Here is a 13,687-nt window from a genome sequence, read left to right on the forward strand (position 1 = left end):
TCACATTGCAGCTCATTTATGTGGCTCCAAGAAAGAATTTGTCTGGATATCCAGTGGTGCTTACCTAACTGTGAATTTGAAAACTGATGAGTCTGTGGGAGAAAGAGGTTTTAAACTGATTTTGGAAGATATGACTGAGAAGCCATCACAGAAAAGCAATATTGGGACCCAACTGCCTATTAATGGTAAGTAATTATTTTAAAATATCTACTAAAGCAGGTACCATATATGCCTTAAAACAGAACCTGGAGCCCACTGGTTTAGGGATCAATGGCAATCACTTTACTCTAATACTAAAAACAGGATAAGCTCATTTTAAACCATTCCTTAAGGACTGAGACTTTGGCAGTTCACATAGATCATGTGAGGTAATAAAGTTAATTGGGGTGTGTACATGTCTCTATGTGTGTATGTTGTTTTTAATTAAGACATAATAAACATGAGAGACAGTGAGTTGCTATTTAAAAGATCCTGTGGGGCCTTTCAAGCTGAAACAAGAGGAGAGTTCAATGTGTTTCCATGTCTTTGTTTACATATCTCTTCTATTAAGTAACTATCTCCTTGCCACTATGAAGAGCCCTCAAAATATTTCAGATATATTAACTTTTCTGCATAAAATAGAAACAAATATACTGATTTTTTCCTACTTAGTCTATCTAATTTTAAGCTAGAGTTTCGTTAGTTTTGCTTAAGACTAAACCTAATGAATCTGTTATTAGGAGATTTTCTTGATTAGAGTGTAATAGCAGGAAAATTCAAATAATCCACATTAATGCAAAGTGTTTTTTTTTTTTTTTTAATGACACTCTATCTTAAGATTCCAGGTGGCTCTAGTGGTAAAGAATCCACTTCCAACGCCAGAGACTCAAGAGACGTGGGTTCGATCCCTGGGTTGGAAAGATCCCCTGGAGTGGGAAATGTCAACCCACTCCAGGATTTCTTGCCTGGAGATCCCATGGACAGAGGGGTCTGGCAGGCTACAGTCCATGGGATCACAAAGAGTTGGACACAACTTAGCAACTAAGCAACAACAATCTTTCTTAGGATAGTGAAATGAACAGGCTCTCCCAAGAGCCCTGAATTTGAGCCCTAGACTAGTGAACCACATTGTCCTATAGGTGTGATTTTTTTCTTTTTTTGGCTGTGCCGCAAGGCACGTGGCGTCTTAGTTCCCTACCCAGGAAGGCACCAAACCCATGCACCCTGCAAATGAAGCACAGAATCTTAACCACGGGACCACTAAGAAAGTCCCCTATAGACGTGATTTTTAATTGTTAAAGCCCTGCTCACCTAATTGACCCTTCTTCTGTGTCCATTGCTTTTGTTTTTCCATTGCTTTATCTTTAAACTGACCCTTTATTCTCACAATAAAAATATTTAGCCTCATTTCTTTTTTAAAGTTTTGTAAAGTTGAATACTAATAAAATATTGCTATTATACATGTATACAAACAGCCCCAAAATCTGAGTTACCACATAAAATGTGGATTACCAATGCAATAAAAACATATAGTAATGCAGTGAACTTAATGCATTAAAAAATATGTTTTAGTAAATACCTTTTGTGCGTTTTTTCCCCCTAAAGTCCAGGATAGTCTTAATTTTGAAGAGTTTGCATATTTGTAAAGGAAGAGGGAATCCATGTTTTATACATATCTGAAAAGAAAGTAGAAATGATTTTACTTAAGTATTGAATAAACAAGTGCAAATCCACTATGCTATAAACTTTTTAAATAGCTTTCTGGTATAAAAAATAATCTCAAGTAAAGAATTAACAAGTGAGTTGTCTTAGGAGACCTGGGTTTGATCCCTGGTTAGGAATATATCCTATCACTCCAAAATTATATGGTTATGGAAAAATTTAGTTTTCTTTATATTTAAGGAAATACTTAACTGTCTCTTGTTACTTTCTGGTAAGTTTCTTTTTAAATCTGAGAATGGAGTAAACATATTGCTATAAATTTTCCTTATGGTTTTCCTTTATATATACAACTTATTTTGAATACACAGAGCATAAAATATTTTGATGTGTCTAAATATATGTACTGGGATAACACAAATGGTGCTACAGAAAGAACAATCTCCAATAATTTCATGATTAAACGCAACATCTTTATTTCTTTTTTTTAAAAAAATTATTTATGTTCCAATTCATCTAAAGATATGTATGAGTGTATTAACATGGTGTGTATATTAATACCTTAGTAAACTGTCGATTTTTGCTCATTTAAAAGCATTGGAAGAAGAGATGAGTCTCATCTCTTGCAAATAATGCTAGCTTTGAACTGGCAAAAGGAGTAAATGCCTTCTGAGATTTAAATAGATATTCATAAGTATTGCTATCTAATGTATTGCTTTTGTTTTTTTCGGAGGGCTTACAGTAGAAAACAATACCAGAAGACAGCCAGCTCAAGACACATGTGGCGTTCCATTTGTTGACCCATTTCTCACTGAAGGGTTTGAGAGGAATACAGATACCTTGTCTGCAGAGGTTGGGGAGCCCAGGGTGGTTGGTGGCCGTGCAGCCACTGTGATGTCGTGGCCCTGGCTGGTCAGTCTGCAGCACCAAGGACGTCACTACTGTGGAGGTGTTCTGATTGGGAGACAGTGGGTCCTGACAGCGGCACACTGTAACTTCAGGTGTGTGCCTGGGTTGGGGGGTGGGGTTCTGGGATGGGGTGGGTGCTGATAAGGAGCTATTTGAGGGCCCATGGTGGGTGCACTCTTTCTCTCCCCACATCATGAGAAACATTAAGCACCAGCTCCCACTGATACAGTCCCCAACTTGCAAATGAATGAATGTATTAGGTTGATGAAACTTTCTGTGCTTCACTAATAAAATTACTACTAATAGCTTTTAATTCTAAGAGCAACTTTCTGCTTCTAGGTATGATTTAATTAGTAAGAAACTAACAATACCCTCCCTTCCAACCATGAAAATGAAGATCTCACATTTTTGCATCAGTTTCTCAGCATGGAGCCTAGAGCCCAGGGGTTGCTTATACACTGCTTCCTTTCCTCCTTACTCGCCTATGGATTGTCTGATGATCATACCCAGTCCCAAAATAAATCTGTAAAGTTTAAAAGAATTTCAAGGAATATCCTTTAAAAAAGGAACATTTGTTTTCTTTGATTTTATCTTACTTTTGATCTTAATATGATACAGAGATATCTGAAAACTCCCTCAGAGGAGTCTTAGCTTGACGTTTTTAGTATTATCTCCCAGAAGTAGCGTGACAGCTGATACTGTTGCACAGTGTCCCATAGCTGAACAAGTAGATACAACATTTTCAACGTCTCTGAAATTGGCTTTACAATAAAAGCATCTAATCAAATAATGTGGTTATCATGAGCCTTCAGTGAACTAAAAACTCAGTTTCTATACTATCCTCCAACTCTTCCTTTTGATACAGATAAATCATAAGAAGACTTACTTATTAACACAGTTTCAGACTTTCATGTGCTTAAAATTACCTGGGGAGTTTGCTGTAACTGGAATCTTAGAGTATTAATTCTGAATTTTGAGTTGATGAGTTATGTTTGGAATTCTGCACTTTTATTACCTGTGCTAGACTTAATGCATGTGGTCCCTAGACATTTCTTTGAGAAGCACTGTATTAGGGAGTAAATATAATTTTCAGAATAGTTTCAGTGACCATTACATAAGTACATCATATAATGCATAATATTATGATTATAATACATATGATTATTATCTTGAGGCAGCATGAATGTTAATTGTAATAAAAAATACTGAATTGTTTTATCTGACATTATGAAGACAAGGAAGTAGACCCTTTAAAATTTTTCTCAAGGGCTGAATTAATACAAAACCTCTGTTTCCTAAGAATTCAAGATAATCAGGATTTTAATGGGGATTAGAAATGTTAAAGAATATATTTTTAGTAATTCTGAGAAATGATGGCCTAATTAAAAGTGGAATCTATCTCCTCACTCCTTTTTCTTGTGACAAGTACTGTCACAGACTACCTGGTAATAGGGAGAAGTTACCTGGGGAATATAAGAAATAGTGATTTGATTCCTGTGAAAGCTGTGTACATTCACCCCAGCTTCACACAATTTCCTCCCAACGATGATCTGTCTTTGCTGCATCTGGAAAAACCTGTTGAACTAGGTCAGTATAAATAACTTTTTTCCATTTTGAACCTTTGCCATATAGTTTTTATCTTCTGTCTTGCTTAGAAGTGCTATATGTACTTTTCTTCCCCCAAACATTTGTTTTTAATTGAAGGAAAATTGCTTCACAATATTGTGTTGGCCTCTACCATACATCAACATGAGTCAGCCATAGGTATACATGTGTTCCCTCCCTCTTTAACCTCCCTTCTCACCTCCACCCCTGTTTTGTAACAAAGCCCTGGTTTGAGTTCCCTGAGTCATGAAGTTAAATAATTATTTTCAAATGTTCTTTTATACTAACTTAACTTCCTTTCTCTAACAGCTGAAGTATCTGTGTAAACATTTTACTTTTATGTGTATTTAATTGATGGGGGTCTAGAGGATATTTCAAAGAAATATGTTTTAGGGACTTTCCTAGCAGTCCAGTGATTAAGACTATGTTCTCAGTGTTTGGGCACAGGTTGATCCCTAGCTGGGGAACAAAGATCCTGCATGCTGCACAGTGTGACCTAAAAAAACAGAAAGAAGTACGTTTTTACCTTTGTCCTATGTATATATATTTTGAGACTATGTTCTCAGAGGTTAATTCAAACACTAAGAGAACGTCAGTTTGAACTATGAGATGTTCAATTTTCTGTTCCTATCGAACTTAGTGAACCCAGGTCTGTAACTCAGACGGTAAAGCATCTGCCTACAATGCGAGAGAGCTGGGTTCGATTCCTGGGTCGGGAAGATCCCCTGGAGAAGGAGATGACAACCCGCTCCAGTATTCTTGCCTGGAAAATCCCATGGACTGAGGAGCCTAGTAGGCTACAGTCCATGGGGTCGCAAAGAGTCAGACATGACTGAGCGACTTCACTTCACTTCACTTATAACTTAGTAAGATATTGCTTTTTAAAAATTTTTACTTAAGCCGAAGCTAAGCAAAAATGTGAAATTGTTAATCCTCACATTGTCACGAAGTAGTCGTGTCGTCTTGGGCAGTTTATGTAACTTCTGTGAACCTCAGCTTTATCATTTGTAGACAGGGAATGGCAATTAACCCACCTTCCTTCTTAGGTGGAAGATGTATTGGGGGAAATGTAACTAAGATCCATGGATAGTCCCCACCCACATATCCAAGCTTTTTCATGAAATCACAGGGCTCTGGACACTTTTCCTGCTCTGCTCCAACTCTCTCCTCTGTTTCTGCCTATAGACCTCACTTTTTATATCATTTCAGTGCATCCATTCTACAAACCCCAAATCATTTGCTTTTTATGCTTTTATAACTGAGTCACTGACAGCATTCAGAGCAGTGCTTCTTAACCTTGACTATGACTTATTTTTTCTCCCTACCCTGCTTTTAAAATTTATTTTTAGTTAAACTGTCAATGCTGAGAGAATTGTAGATTCACATGCAATTATAAGGAATAATACAGAGACACCAAAGTACTTTTTACCTTGGTTTTCACCAGTGGTAACAACTTGCAGCATTTGACATTTATACAATTGAGATACAAAACATTTCTATCTCCATGAAGATCGATACTATTGCCTCTTTATAGCTACACTCATCTCCTTCCTCCCTACCCTACCCTCCCCACCCAGATTTCTGTCAGTCACGGATCTGTTCTCTTTGTTTCTATAATTTTGTCAGTTCAAGGACATTATATAAATGGAATCATATAGTATGTAAACTTTTGTGATTGATTTTTTTTCAGTTAGCATTAACACCCTGGAACTTCATTCATGTTGTTGCATGTATCAACAGTGCATTGCTTTTAATAGCTGAGTAATGTTCTGGCTCAGACAGTAAAGCGTCTGCCTGCAATGCGGGGGACCCGGGTTCGATTCCTGGGTCAGGAAGATCTCCTGGAGAAGGAAATGGCAATCCACTCCAGCACTCTTGCCTGGAAAATCCCATGGACGGAGGAGCCTGATAGGCTACAGTCCATGGGGTCGCAAAGAGCTGGACACGACTGAGCCACCTCACTTCACTTCAGTGTTCATGGTATGAATGTTTAACCACTCATACCTATTTAACCATTCATTTGTTGAAGAACATCTTGATGGTTTCTAGCTTTTAGATGTTACAAATAAAGCTTCCATGAACATTCATGTAAAGGTTGTTTCCTTTTTTAACTTAAATAATGCTGGATTGACTATCTTTATATGTACATTTTCCTAGGTCTATTGCCTTAAAATAAATTTTTCAGATGTAGAAATGCTGGATTTGGGGCATAACTGTTTTCCAGATTCTTGACATATTTTTCCATTATAAACACAGCTTTATGTAGAGTACAAGTCAATACATCTCCCCACCCCGATCCTGCAATTTGGCAATATCTGACAATTTTTGAAGTGCAGGCCCTGTGGTCGAGCAACTCAACTATCCAGGAATACTGGCACCGATGCACAGATATGTGATCTGGAAAACTTGATGCAGTTTATAAAGGAAAAAATTAGAGTCTAAATAAATTGCCAATGGGATTTAATAAATTGCAGTACATTCATTATCTGAATATGGTGTGCTGTTAAAAGAATGATGTAGTAGATCTGTATGCAATGATATAAATAATATAATCATAATTTAGTCAATGAAGAGCATCAGAATAAGAAAAAAACTATTGATGGGAAAAATATGTTGGTAGAGGGAAAATGTTTTAGCTCAAGGAAATTTGGGAAGAGATTATGATAGAGCAATAATCATCTATGAAGGCAGTATAACATAAGATTTGCTACATGTGTAGAGATGAGTAGGAAAACAATGGACAAGTTACAAAGAGTTTTATGTAATTTTGTTAAGAGATAGCACTAAAAATAAAGGACATATCATTGAAATTAATGGCCTGTGATAGCAGGTATGCTGAAGCACTTATGTATGTAAAAGCCCGGACAAAAATGAGGTGAAACAGCCTGGGGAAAGGGAAAACAAACACAAGAGCGCTGCATTCAGTGTGTGTGTGTGTGTGTGTGTGTGTGTGTGTGTGTGTGTGTGTGTAGCATATATACACACAGAGACAGAAACCCACAGTATTTATATATATACAAATTTTGGTGATAAGAAAAAAAAAGTGAATGTGTAATATATCAATATATTTTATAATGCAACTGTGAAGATAGATATTTGCTGTAAAAATACTTCAAAAGTTTAAATTGCTACAAATATATTCTTCCCCATTCTTCATGTAATATAGTTGAAAAAGGAAGACAGTTTTATCCTTCTGCATTGTCATCTCAGATTCAGCATGGTGATGTGCTCAAGGCACGCAGGTTAAAAAAAAATGCATTTTTTAAAATGGTTATGGATGAGAAGCCCCACATCTCAGTGCAGGATGTGTGTTTCTGTTTTCCTAGGAGGATATGGAAATACTTGGAGCAAAATGGCATCATGTACATTGATTGGGATGCTCCCCTCTGAGTAACTAATAGATGAAAGCTTCTGGAAGACTTTATTTATTAAACTATAGGGTTACAGAGGATAGTGTCAGGTCAAAGTAGATATTTCTAGAGCTATCACTGAAGAGCAAACAATATAATGTTAATATGAATCTAATAGACTAATTTATATTTGTCTTTTTCTTTCTCATCCTTTTATTAGGAGAGTTTGTATCTACAATCTGTTTGCCAGGGAAAGATGATAAAATAAATTTACTTTCCAAATGTTTGACTGCCGGATGGGGAATAACTGAACCTCATCGTAAGTATATTTATTACCTCTTCTAAAATTAGAATCCAAACAATTATATTTGAAGTCTGAGTATACTGTTTATTCATTTTCAATTTTTCTGTATTTTTCATAGGAATGATCGTAGAAAAACTTTTTTTCATAATAGATCTAAAGGTGACTGCTTGAGTTTTAGTCCATCATATTCATTAACACAAGTTCATTGATTCTAGTTCATTGATACTTGTGAAAACCTGTGCTGGTAACTATCTAGTGATGTTATTACCCATAAATATTTGTGTGTATTTACTCCCCAGTTGCGCTGTGAGTGCACACACAGACATACACACACACAGTTTGTTTTCACAATAGTGTAGATATTGCAATTGTAAAAACCCATACTTCAAGATGTATGTGCCTGTTCTTAAAGCTGTCAGGCATTTTTCTGAAATGATAGGGTGATATAAAAGGTAAGTGTGTAGATATGATATTACTTATATGTAGAATCTAAAATGTAACACAAATGAACTTACTATGAGACAAAAACAGACTCAGACATAGAGAACAGACTTTTGGTTGCCAAGGAAGAGGAGGGGCAGGGGAGGGTTGGATTGGGAGTTTGAGACTAGAAGATGTGAGCTATTATATATAGGATGGATAAACAACAAGGTTTTATTGTGTAGCACAGGGAACCAAATTCAATATCCTGTAATAAATCATAACAGAAAAGAATATGAAAAAGAACATATATATACATTATATATGTTCTTTTTCATATTCTTATATATATAATAATTATATATTATATATTATATTATTACATAAGAATTATATATTATATATATTATATAATATATTATATATATTATATAAGAATTATATATTATATGTATTATATATTCATATATATAAGAATATATATTATATAAGAATTATATGTATTATATGTAAGAATTATATATTATATATATCCATATACATAAGAATATATATTATATAAGAATTGTATATATTATATATAAGAATTATATTATATATTATATATAATATAATTATATATATAATGTATGTATATGTCTGAATCACTTTCCTCTATACCAGAAGCTATCATAATGTTGTAAATCAACTCTACTTCAACTTTATTTTAAAGGTAAATCGGTGGAAAGATTATGTAAAAATATTCTAGTCCTTATAAAAATCAAACCCATGTCTCTGGTCTCACCTACACTCTATTTTCCAAATGAATTAACTAGTTGCAAATATCCAACAAAGTAAAGAGTTAGTTAGAATGTAATTTCAGTTTTCAGCTTCTAGTCAGTATCAGCACTTAAACAGAATGTCCTGCTCAGCAGAAGTCGAATCAAAAGAATGAAAAGATGGCAAACCAATGAAATAAAGTATAGACTTCATATGTCAAAAATGAATTATGTTGTTTGCTTTATCAAAAACTGATTTGGGTGTAAATTTTGTCTTTGTTTTCATAAGGTGGTATCAGTTTTATATCTTTTGAGGACTATACTAATGACAAAAGAATGCACATAAAATGTTTTTTGTTGTTTCTGTTATATAAACCACTGTGGAATAATTATTTTTTTACAAGTCACCTAATGGCATCATTGAAGTGCTGAGAGAGGAGAATGAGTAGGATTTACCCCTTCGAGTCTATGTATATGTAAGGCTAATTTTGTTTTATCCTTTAATAGCATTTGCTTATGTATTTTTATTTCTTTTCTACTAGAAGATGAATTTCCTAAAACTGTGCAGCAGGCAAAGGTACCTCTGATCAGTAGTATATCTTGTCGAAGCTACTGGGGACTGGAAATTAAAAACACTAATATATGTGGAGGGGCTTCCGGATCATCCTCCTGTATGGTAATTAAGGCCTGTATTCACAAGGGCAGGAGGTTCATTTCAGTATTGTCTCCTGAATGTTTGTTTGCTGACCAGAAAGAGGTACAAACATATGGCAGTTTTAAAGGGAAAAATGAGAGGAATAAGTCCATTGCTAAGTTGATGTACTGTGATTGCTAATTTGATATTTGCATAGATTCCGTTTTCAAAAGGAATTACTTGTTCCATTGCTAGGTTGAACTATGTGAAACTGATGATTTTCAGCTATTTTTGACCTGCAAAAAAATGATGATTTCTTATGGTTTGATGTCATAGCTGAATTAGGTAGCTCAAACTACCTGTTTCCAGTAGCACTGAAAATATAAAAATGCTTTTGTGTAACTCAAAGCCATCATTTGCTCATTTCTATTTATTAGACACATTCCTGCATGGCAGTCTATGGCCAGCATAAAATGAATTTACGTTTCTTTCAGCATTGCTTTGAAAATATAAATTCCAGTCTGAATCAGAGATCTGTAACATCAGCCAACGAGCTCAGTGGCCCTGGTTCCTTAAGCTGTTGTGATGGGAGAGTGACTTACACTCTTGTCTGATCATTCCCTGCAGTTGGGGGTTAGCGTCCCCCGTGAATCATGCAGTCAGGAGAATGAACTTCTCTTTTTGCTGGTTGCAGGGAGATTCTGGAGGACCACTGCAGTGTGGTGAGGGTGGACAGTACAAGCTCATCGGTATTGTGAGCTGGGGCAGCAGTAACTGCCATCCTGCCGCACCAACAGTCTTCACCAGAATTTCTGCCTACACAGACTGGATCACATCCATCACTGGAGGAGAAGCAGGATCATCGGAAGGGCGACCTGATGGGACTGTGATCACAAGTGGGAAAGGAAATACATAACCACATATCTGGAAAATATGTCTCTTGTCATTGCTGAAAAAACTCGATGTCACTTCTCCCAACTTTTATCATGGAGGAGCTTGGATTTGGTGTATAAATACATTCAATATTAAACATTGGTCACAGATAGTTAATGTTGGTTCGTGCCTCCTGGGAACTTATAATCTTAAATGCCATTAAATTCATATCTATGTACTATGTATATGTCACATTTGAATACCACCATATATACTTTTGGGGTTTCCCAGGTGGTGCTAATGGTGAAGAACCTGCTTGCCAATGCAGGAGATATAAAGAAGAGACAAAGAGATGTGGGTTCAATCCCTGGGTCTGGAAGATCCCCGGAAGAGGACATGGCAACCTACTCCAGTATTCTTGCCTGAAGAATCCCATGAACACAGGAGCCTTACAACGGTCCATATGGTTGACTACGGTTCATATGGTCCAAAGAAGCTGACTGCAGGTCCATATGGTCCTGACTATGGGCCAGGGTCCATAGGGTTGCAAAGAGCAGGACATGACTGAAGCTATTCAGCACAGAACAGCAGGTGGTGCTAATGGTAAACAATCTGCCTGCCAATGCAGGAGACTCAAGAGTCGTGAGTTCGATCCTTGAGTCTGGAGGATCCCCTGGAGAATGGAATGGCAACCCACACCAGTATTCTTGTCTGGAAAATTCAATGGGCAGAGGAGCCTCACATGCTACAGTCCATGAGGCCACAGAGAGTCGGACATGACTGAGCGTACATATATACTTTTACTATTTTTTCTAACTTGGTTAACATTGAAAGATATGAAGAGAAATGCTAATCCCTCCTTGTAATTCTTAATTTTACTCACACAGATAAGTACAAATATAGGAATGGTCCCAGTAAGTTTCACAATTTCAATGAGCAACTGACATTTAAGAAATGATTTATCAGGCTTATCGCTTGAGTTTTAACTTTTCAGGTACAAATTAAGATATTTCCATTGTTTTCAAAACACTTATCTGAATTTCAGCTGACCAGTACCATTACCCTCATCTTTCAAAGCTTAGCCAAAAATTAAGGAAGGCCCTTGAGACCAGAGACTTAATGCCAGAGCCCATCACAAAGATAGATAATGTAGAATGAGAAAGAGCTTGAAGCAACTTTTTTTTTCTTATTTCCCACCAATATTTATCACTTTGTTTCCAAAATTACAGCATTCAAAAAGAGGGGATAGTTTAACTTTTTAGGTAAGCACAATATAAACAAATCAAAGAACAATCCATAAAGAAATAACCAAAAGATAATTTTTTTTTCTTTTTCTGATCTCCCTTTCTCTTACCCCATTCTTCCCATTCCCTCTCTATTTCTCTTTCTGTCTCTCCTCTCTTTTGCAAATGCTACAAAGGGAAAGTCTTTTTAAATTTCCTAGTATTTACTAAAAACATCTTTTATGAATTTTGGACTAAATTGCATTCATTGATTTAAATTATACTGTTCGATAGGAATTCAGTAAATTGAAAGATGAGATTTATAATGAAGATTCTCTCATTCTTATGTTAATTTGTTTTGTACTATTTTTACTTTGTCTCATTAAATTGCTCTCATCTTTTCAGTTAGATGACATTAAGGGGAGTTAAAGATGGACTGTATTAAAACATCAGGCCTGTCTAAAGCATTTTTCTTCACAGTGTGATCTGCAGGTGGTTAATTTGGATGCTTGGACAATCTCTGATCTCCTGGGACGGTGATCTGTTGGTGATGCTTGAGGGCTCTGGCAGCAAAAGATGTCGGGTTAGCATTCCATGTACTGCTTGGGGAAGCTGCCTGACTTTTCTGCAAGGGTCAGAGACTATTTGGTGATCTCTTTTCAGCTTCAGTTGGCAGTAATTTTTAAATTGTTCTGTATTTAATCTTTTCCCTGTTGAATAGAAAGGTATTAGAGTATTTCACTGTTAGACTGTTTTACTTTCCCTTTTCCTAGTTGAAAGCCAATTTCACTCAGGAAGGATATAAGCTTTATTTCTTACTTCAACTGTTTCTTCTTCCCCCAAACTCTTTTTTATTCTTTAATTTCAAGGTCAAGCTCTATGTGTATTAAACTGCAGTCAACTGTGTACATTAATATAGTCTGTAAAAGTTATGTAGCCAAATTTTAAAAAATAGAGACCTAATAACCTAAGTTTTTGCTCATGTGTTTATTTAAAAATGTCCTCCATGAGCACCTGCTGTATGGCAAAGAGGGGCACCTTGAAAGAGGAAATTTCCCTCATTTTTAGAATCTCATTCTAGGGGAGAAGAATGATATACAAAGTTAACTATGATTCTGTATGCCATGGAGCTGCCAGCCTAGGAGGAAATAATCAACACTTTCTGCAAAGATGGGTGGAGGTTTTGCAGGAAGAGTAATATATGAACTGAGTTTTAAAATAATTTCCTCTAACTCACCACCTTATCTTTTTCACAAAATTTTCAGTAATGTGAAGTGAAGTTGCTCAGTCGTGTCTAACTCTTTGTGATCCCACGCACTGTAGTCCATGGAATTTTCCAGGCAAGGGTACTGGAGTGGGTTGCCATTTCCTTCTTCAGGGGATCTTCCCAACCCAGGGATCGGACCCAGGTCTCCCGCATTGCAGGCAGATGCTTTGCCATCTGAGCTACCAGGGAAGTAGTAATAACATAGTTCAATAACATAGTTCCAATTATTCATACATATTCTTTGTCAATTTAACAGTCAACAACTTAGACCCAGTAAGTGTCTAATTCTCATCAAAGATTAACTGAGAAATTAATGTGATGTAAAAGGCTTTGGGCACTTAATTGACTTCATCTTGGTCTCAACTTTATTATCAAAAGCATAACCAGTTTCATTTTTCTATTCCTTATAGATGTTTATAAAATAAGAGTAAATTTTAACCAAAGTTTCAGTTAGTGGCAACACAAACCACTGTCAGGGCCAAAATATCTAATACATTCTTAAAGAGACAGAATAAAGTGGAAAATTACAACAGAGGCAGTTAAAGCTATAGTATTTAAAACAGGATTCTCCAGGCCAGAATATTGGAGTCAGTAGCCTTTCCCTTCTCCAGGGTATCTTCCCAACCCAGGGATTGAACTCAGGTCTCCCACACTACAGACAGATTCTTTACCAGCTGAGCCAACAGGGTGATATTGCTACAGAGAT

At 36.1% G+C, this 13,687-nt stretch overlaps 1 protein-coding gene across 1 annotated transcript in view; it reads left to right on the forward strand.

Annotated features, from left to right (window-relative positions):
• Positions 1-13,687, forward strand: part of OVCH1 (ovochymase 1) — a 110,047-nt gene that overhangs the window by 81,016 nt on the left and 15,344 nt on the right. The window contains exons 21-25 of the mRNA XM_052640608.1: positions 12-185; positions 2,372-2,639; positions 3,974-4,134; positions 9,527-9,660; positions 10,313-10,514. Coding sequence (XP_052496568.1) covers positions 12-185; positions 2,372-2,639; positions 3,974-4,134; positions 9,527-9,660; positions 10,313-10,514 — 939 coding nt within the window. The remainder of the gene's footprint in view (positions 1-11; positions 186-2,371; positions 2,640-3,973; positions 4,135-9,526; positions 9,661-10,312; positions 10,515-13,687) is intronic.

This window comes from Budorcas taxicolor, chromosome 5 (genome assembly GCF_023091745.1).
Source record: "Budorcas taxicolor isolate Tak-1 chromosome 5, Takin1.1, whole genome shotgun sequence".
NCBI classification, from domain to species: Eukaryota; Metazoa; Chordata; class Mammalia; order Artiodactyla; family Bovidae; genus Budorcas; species Budorcas taxicolor.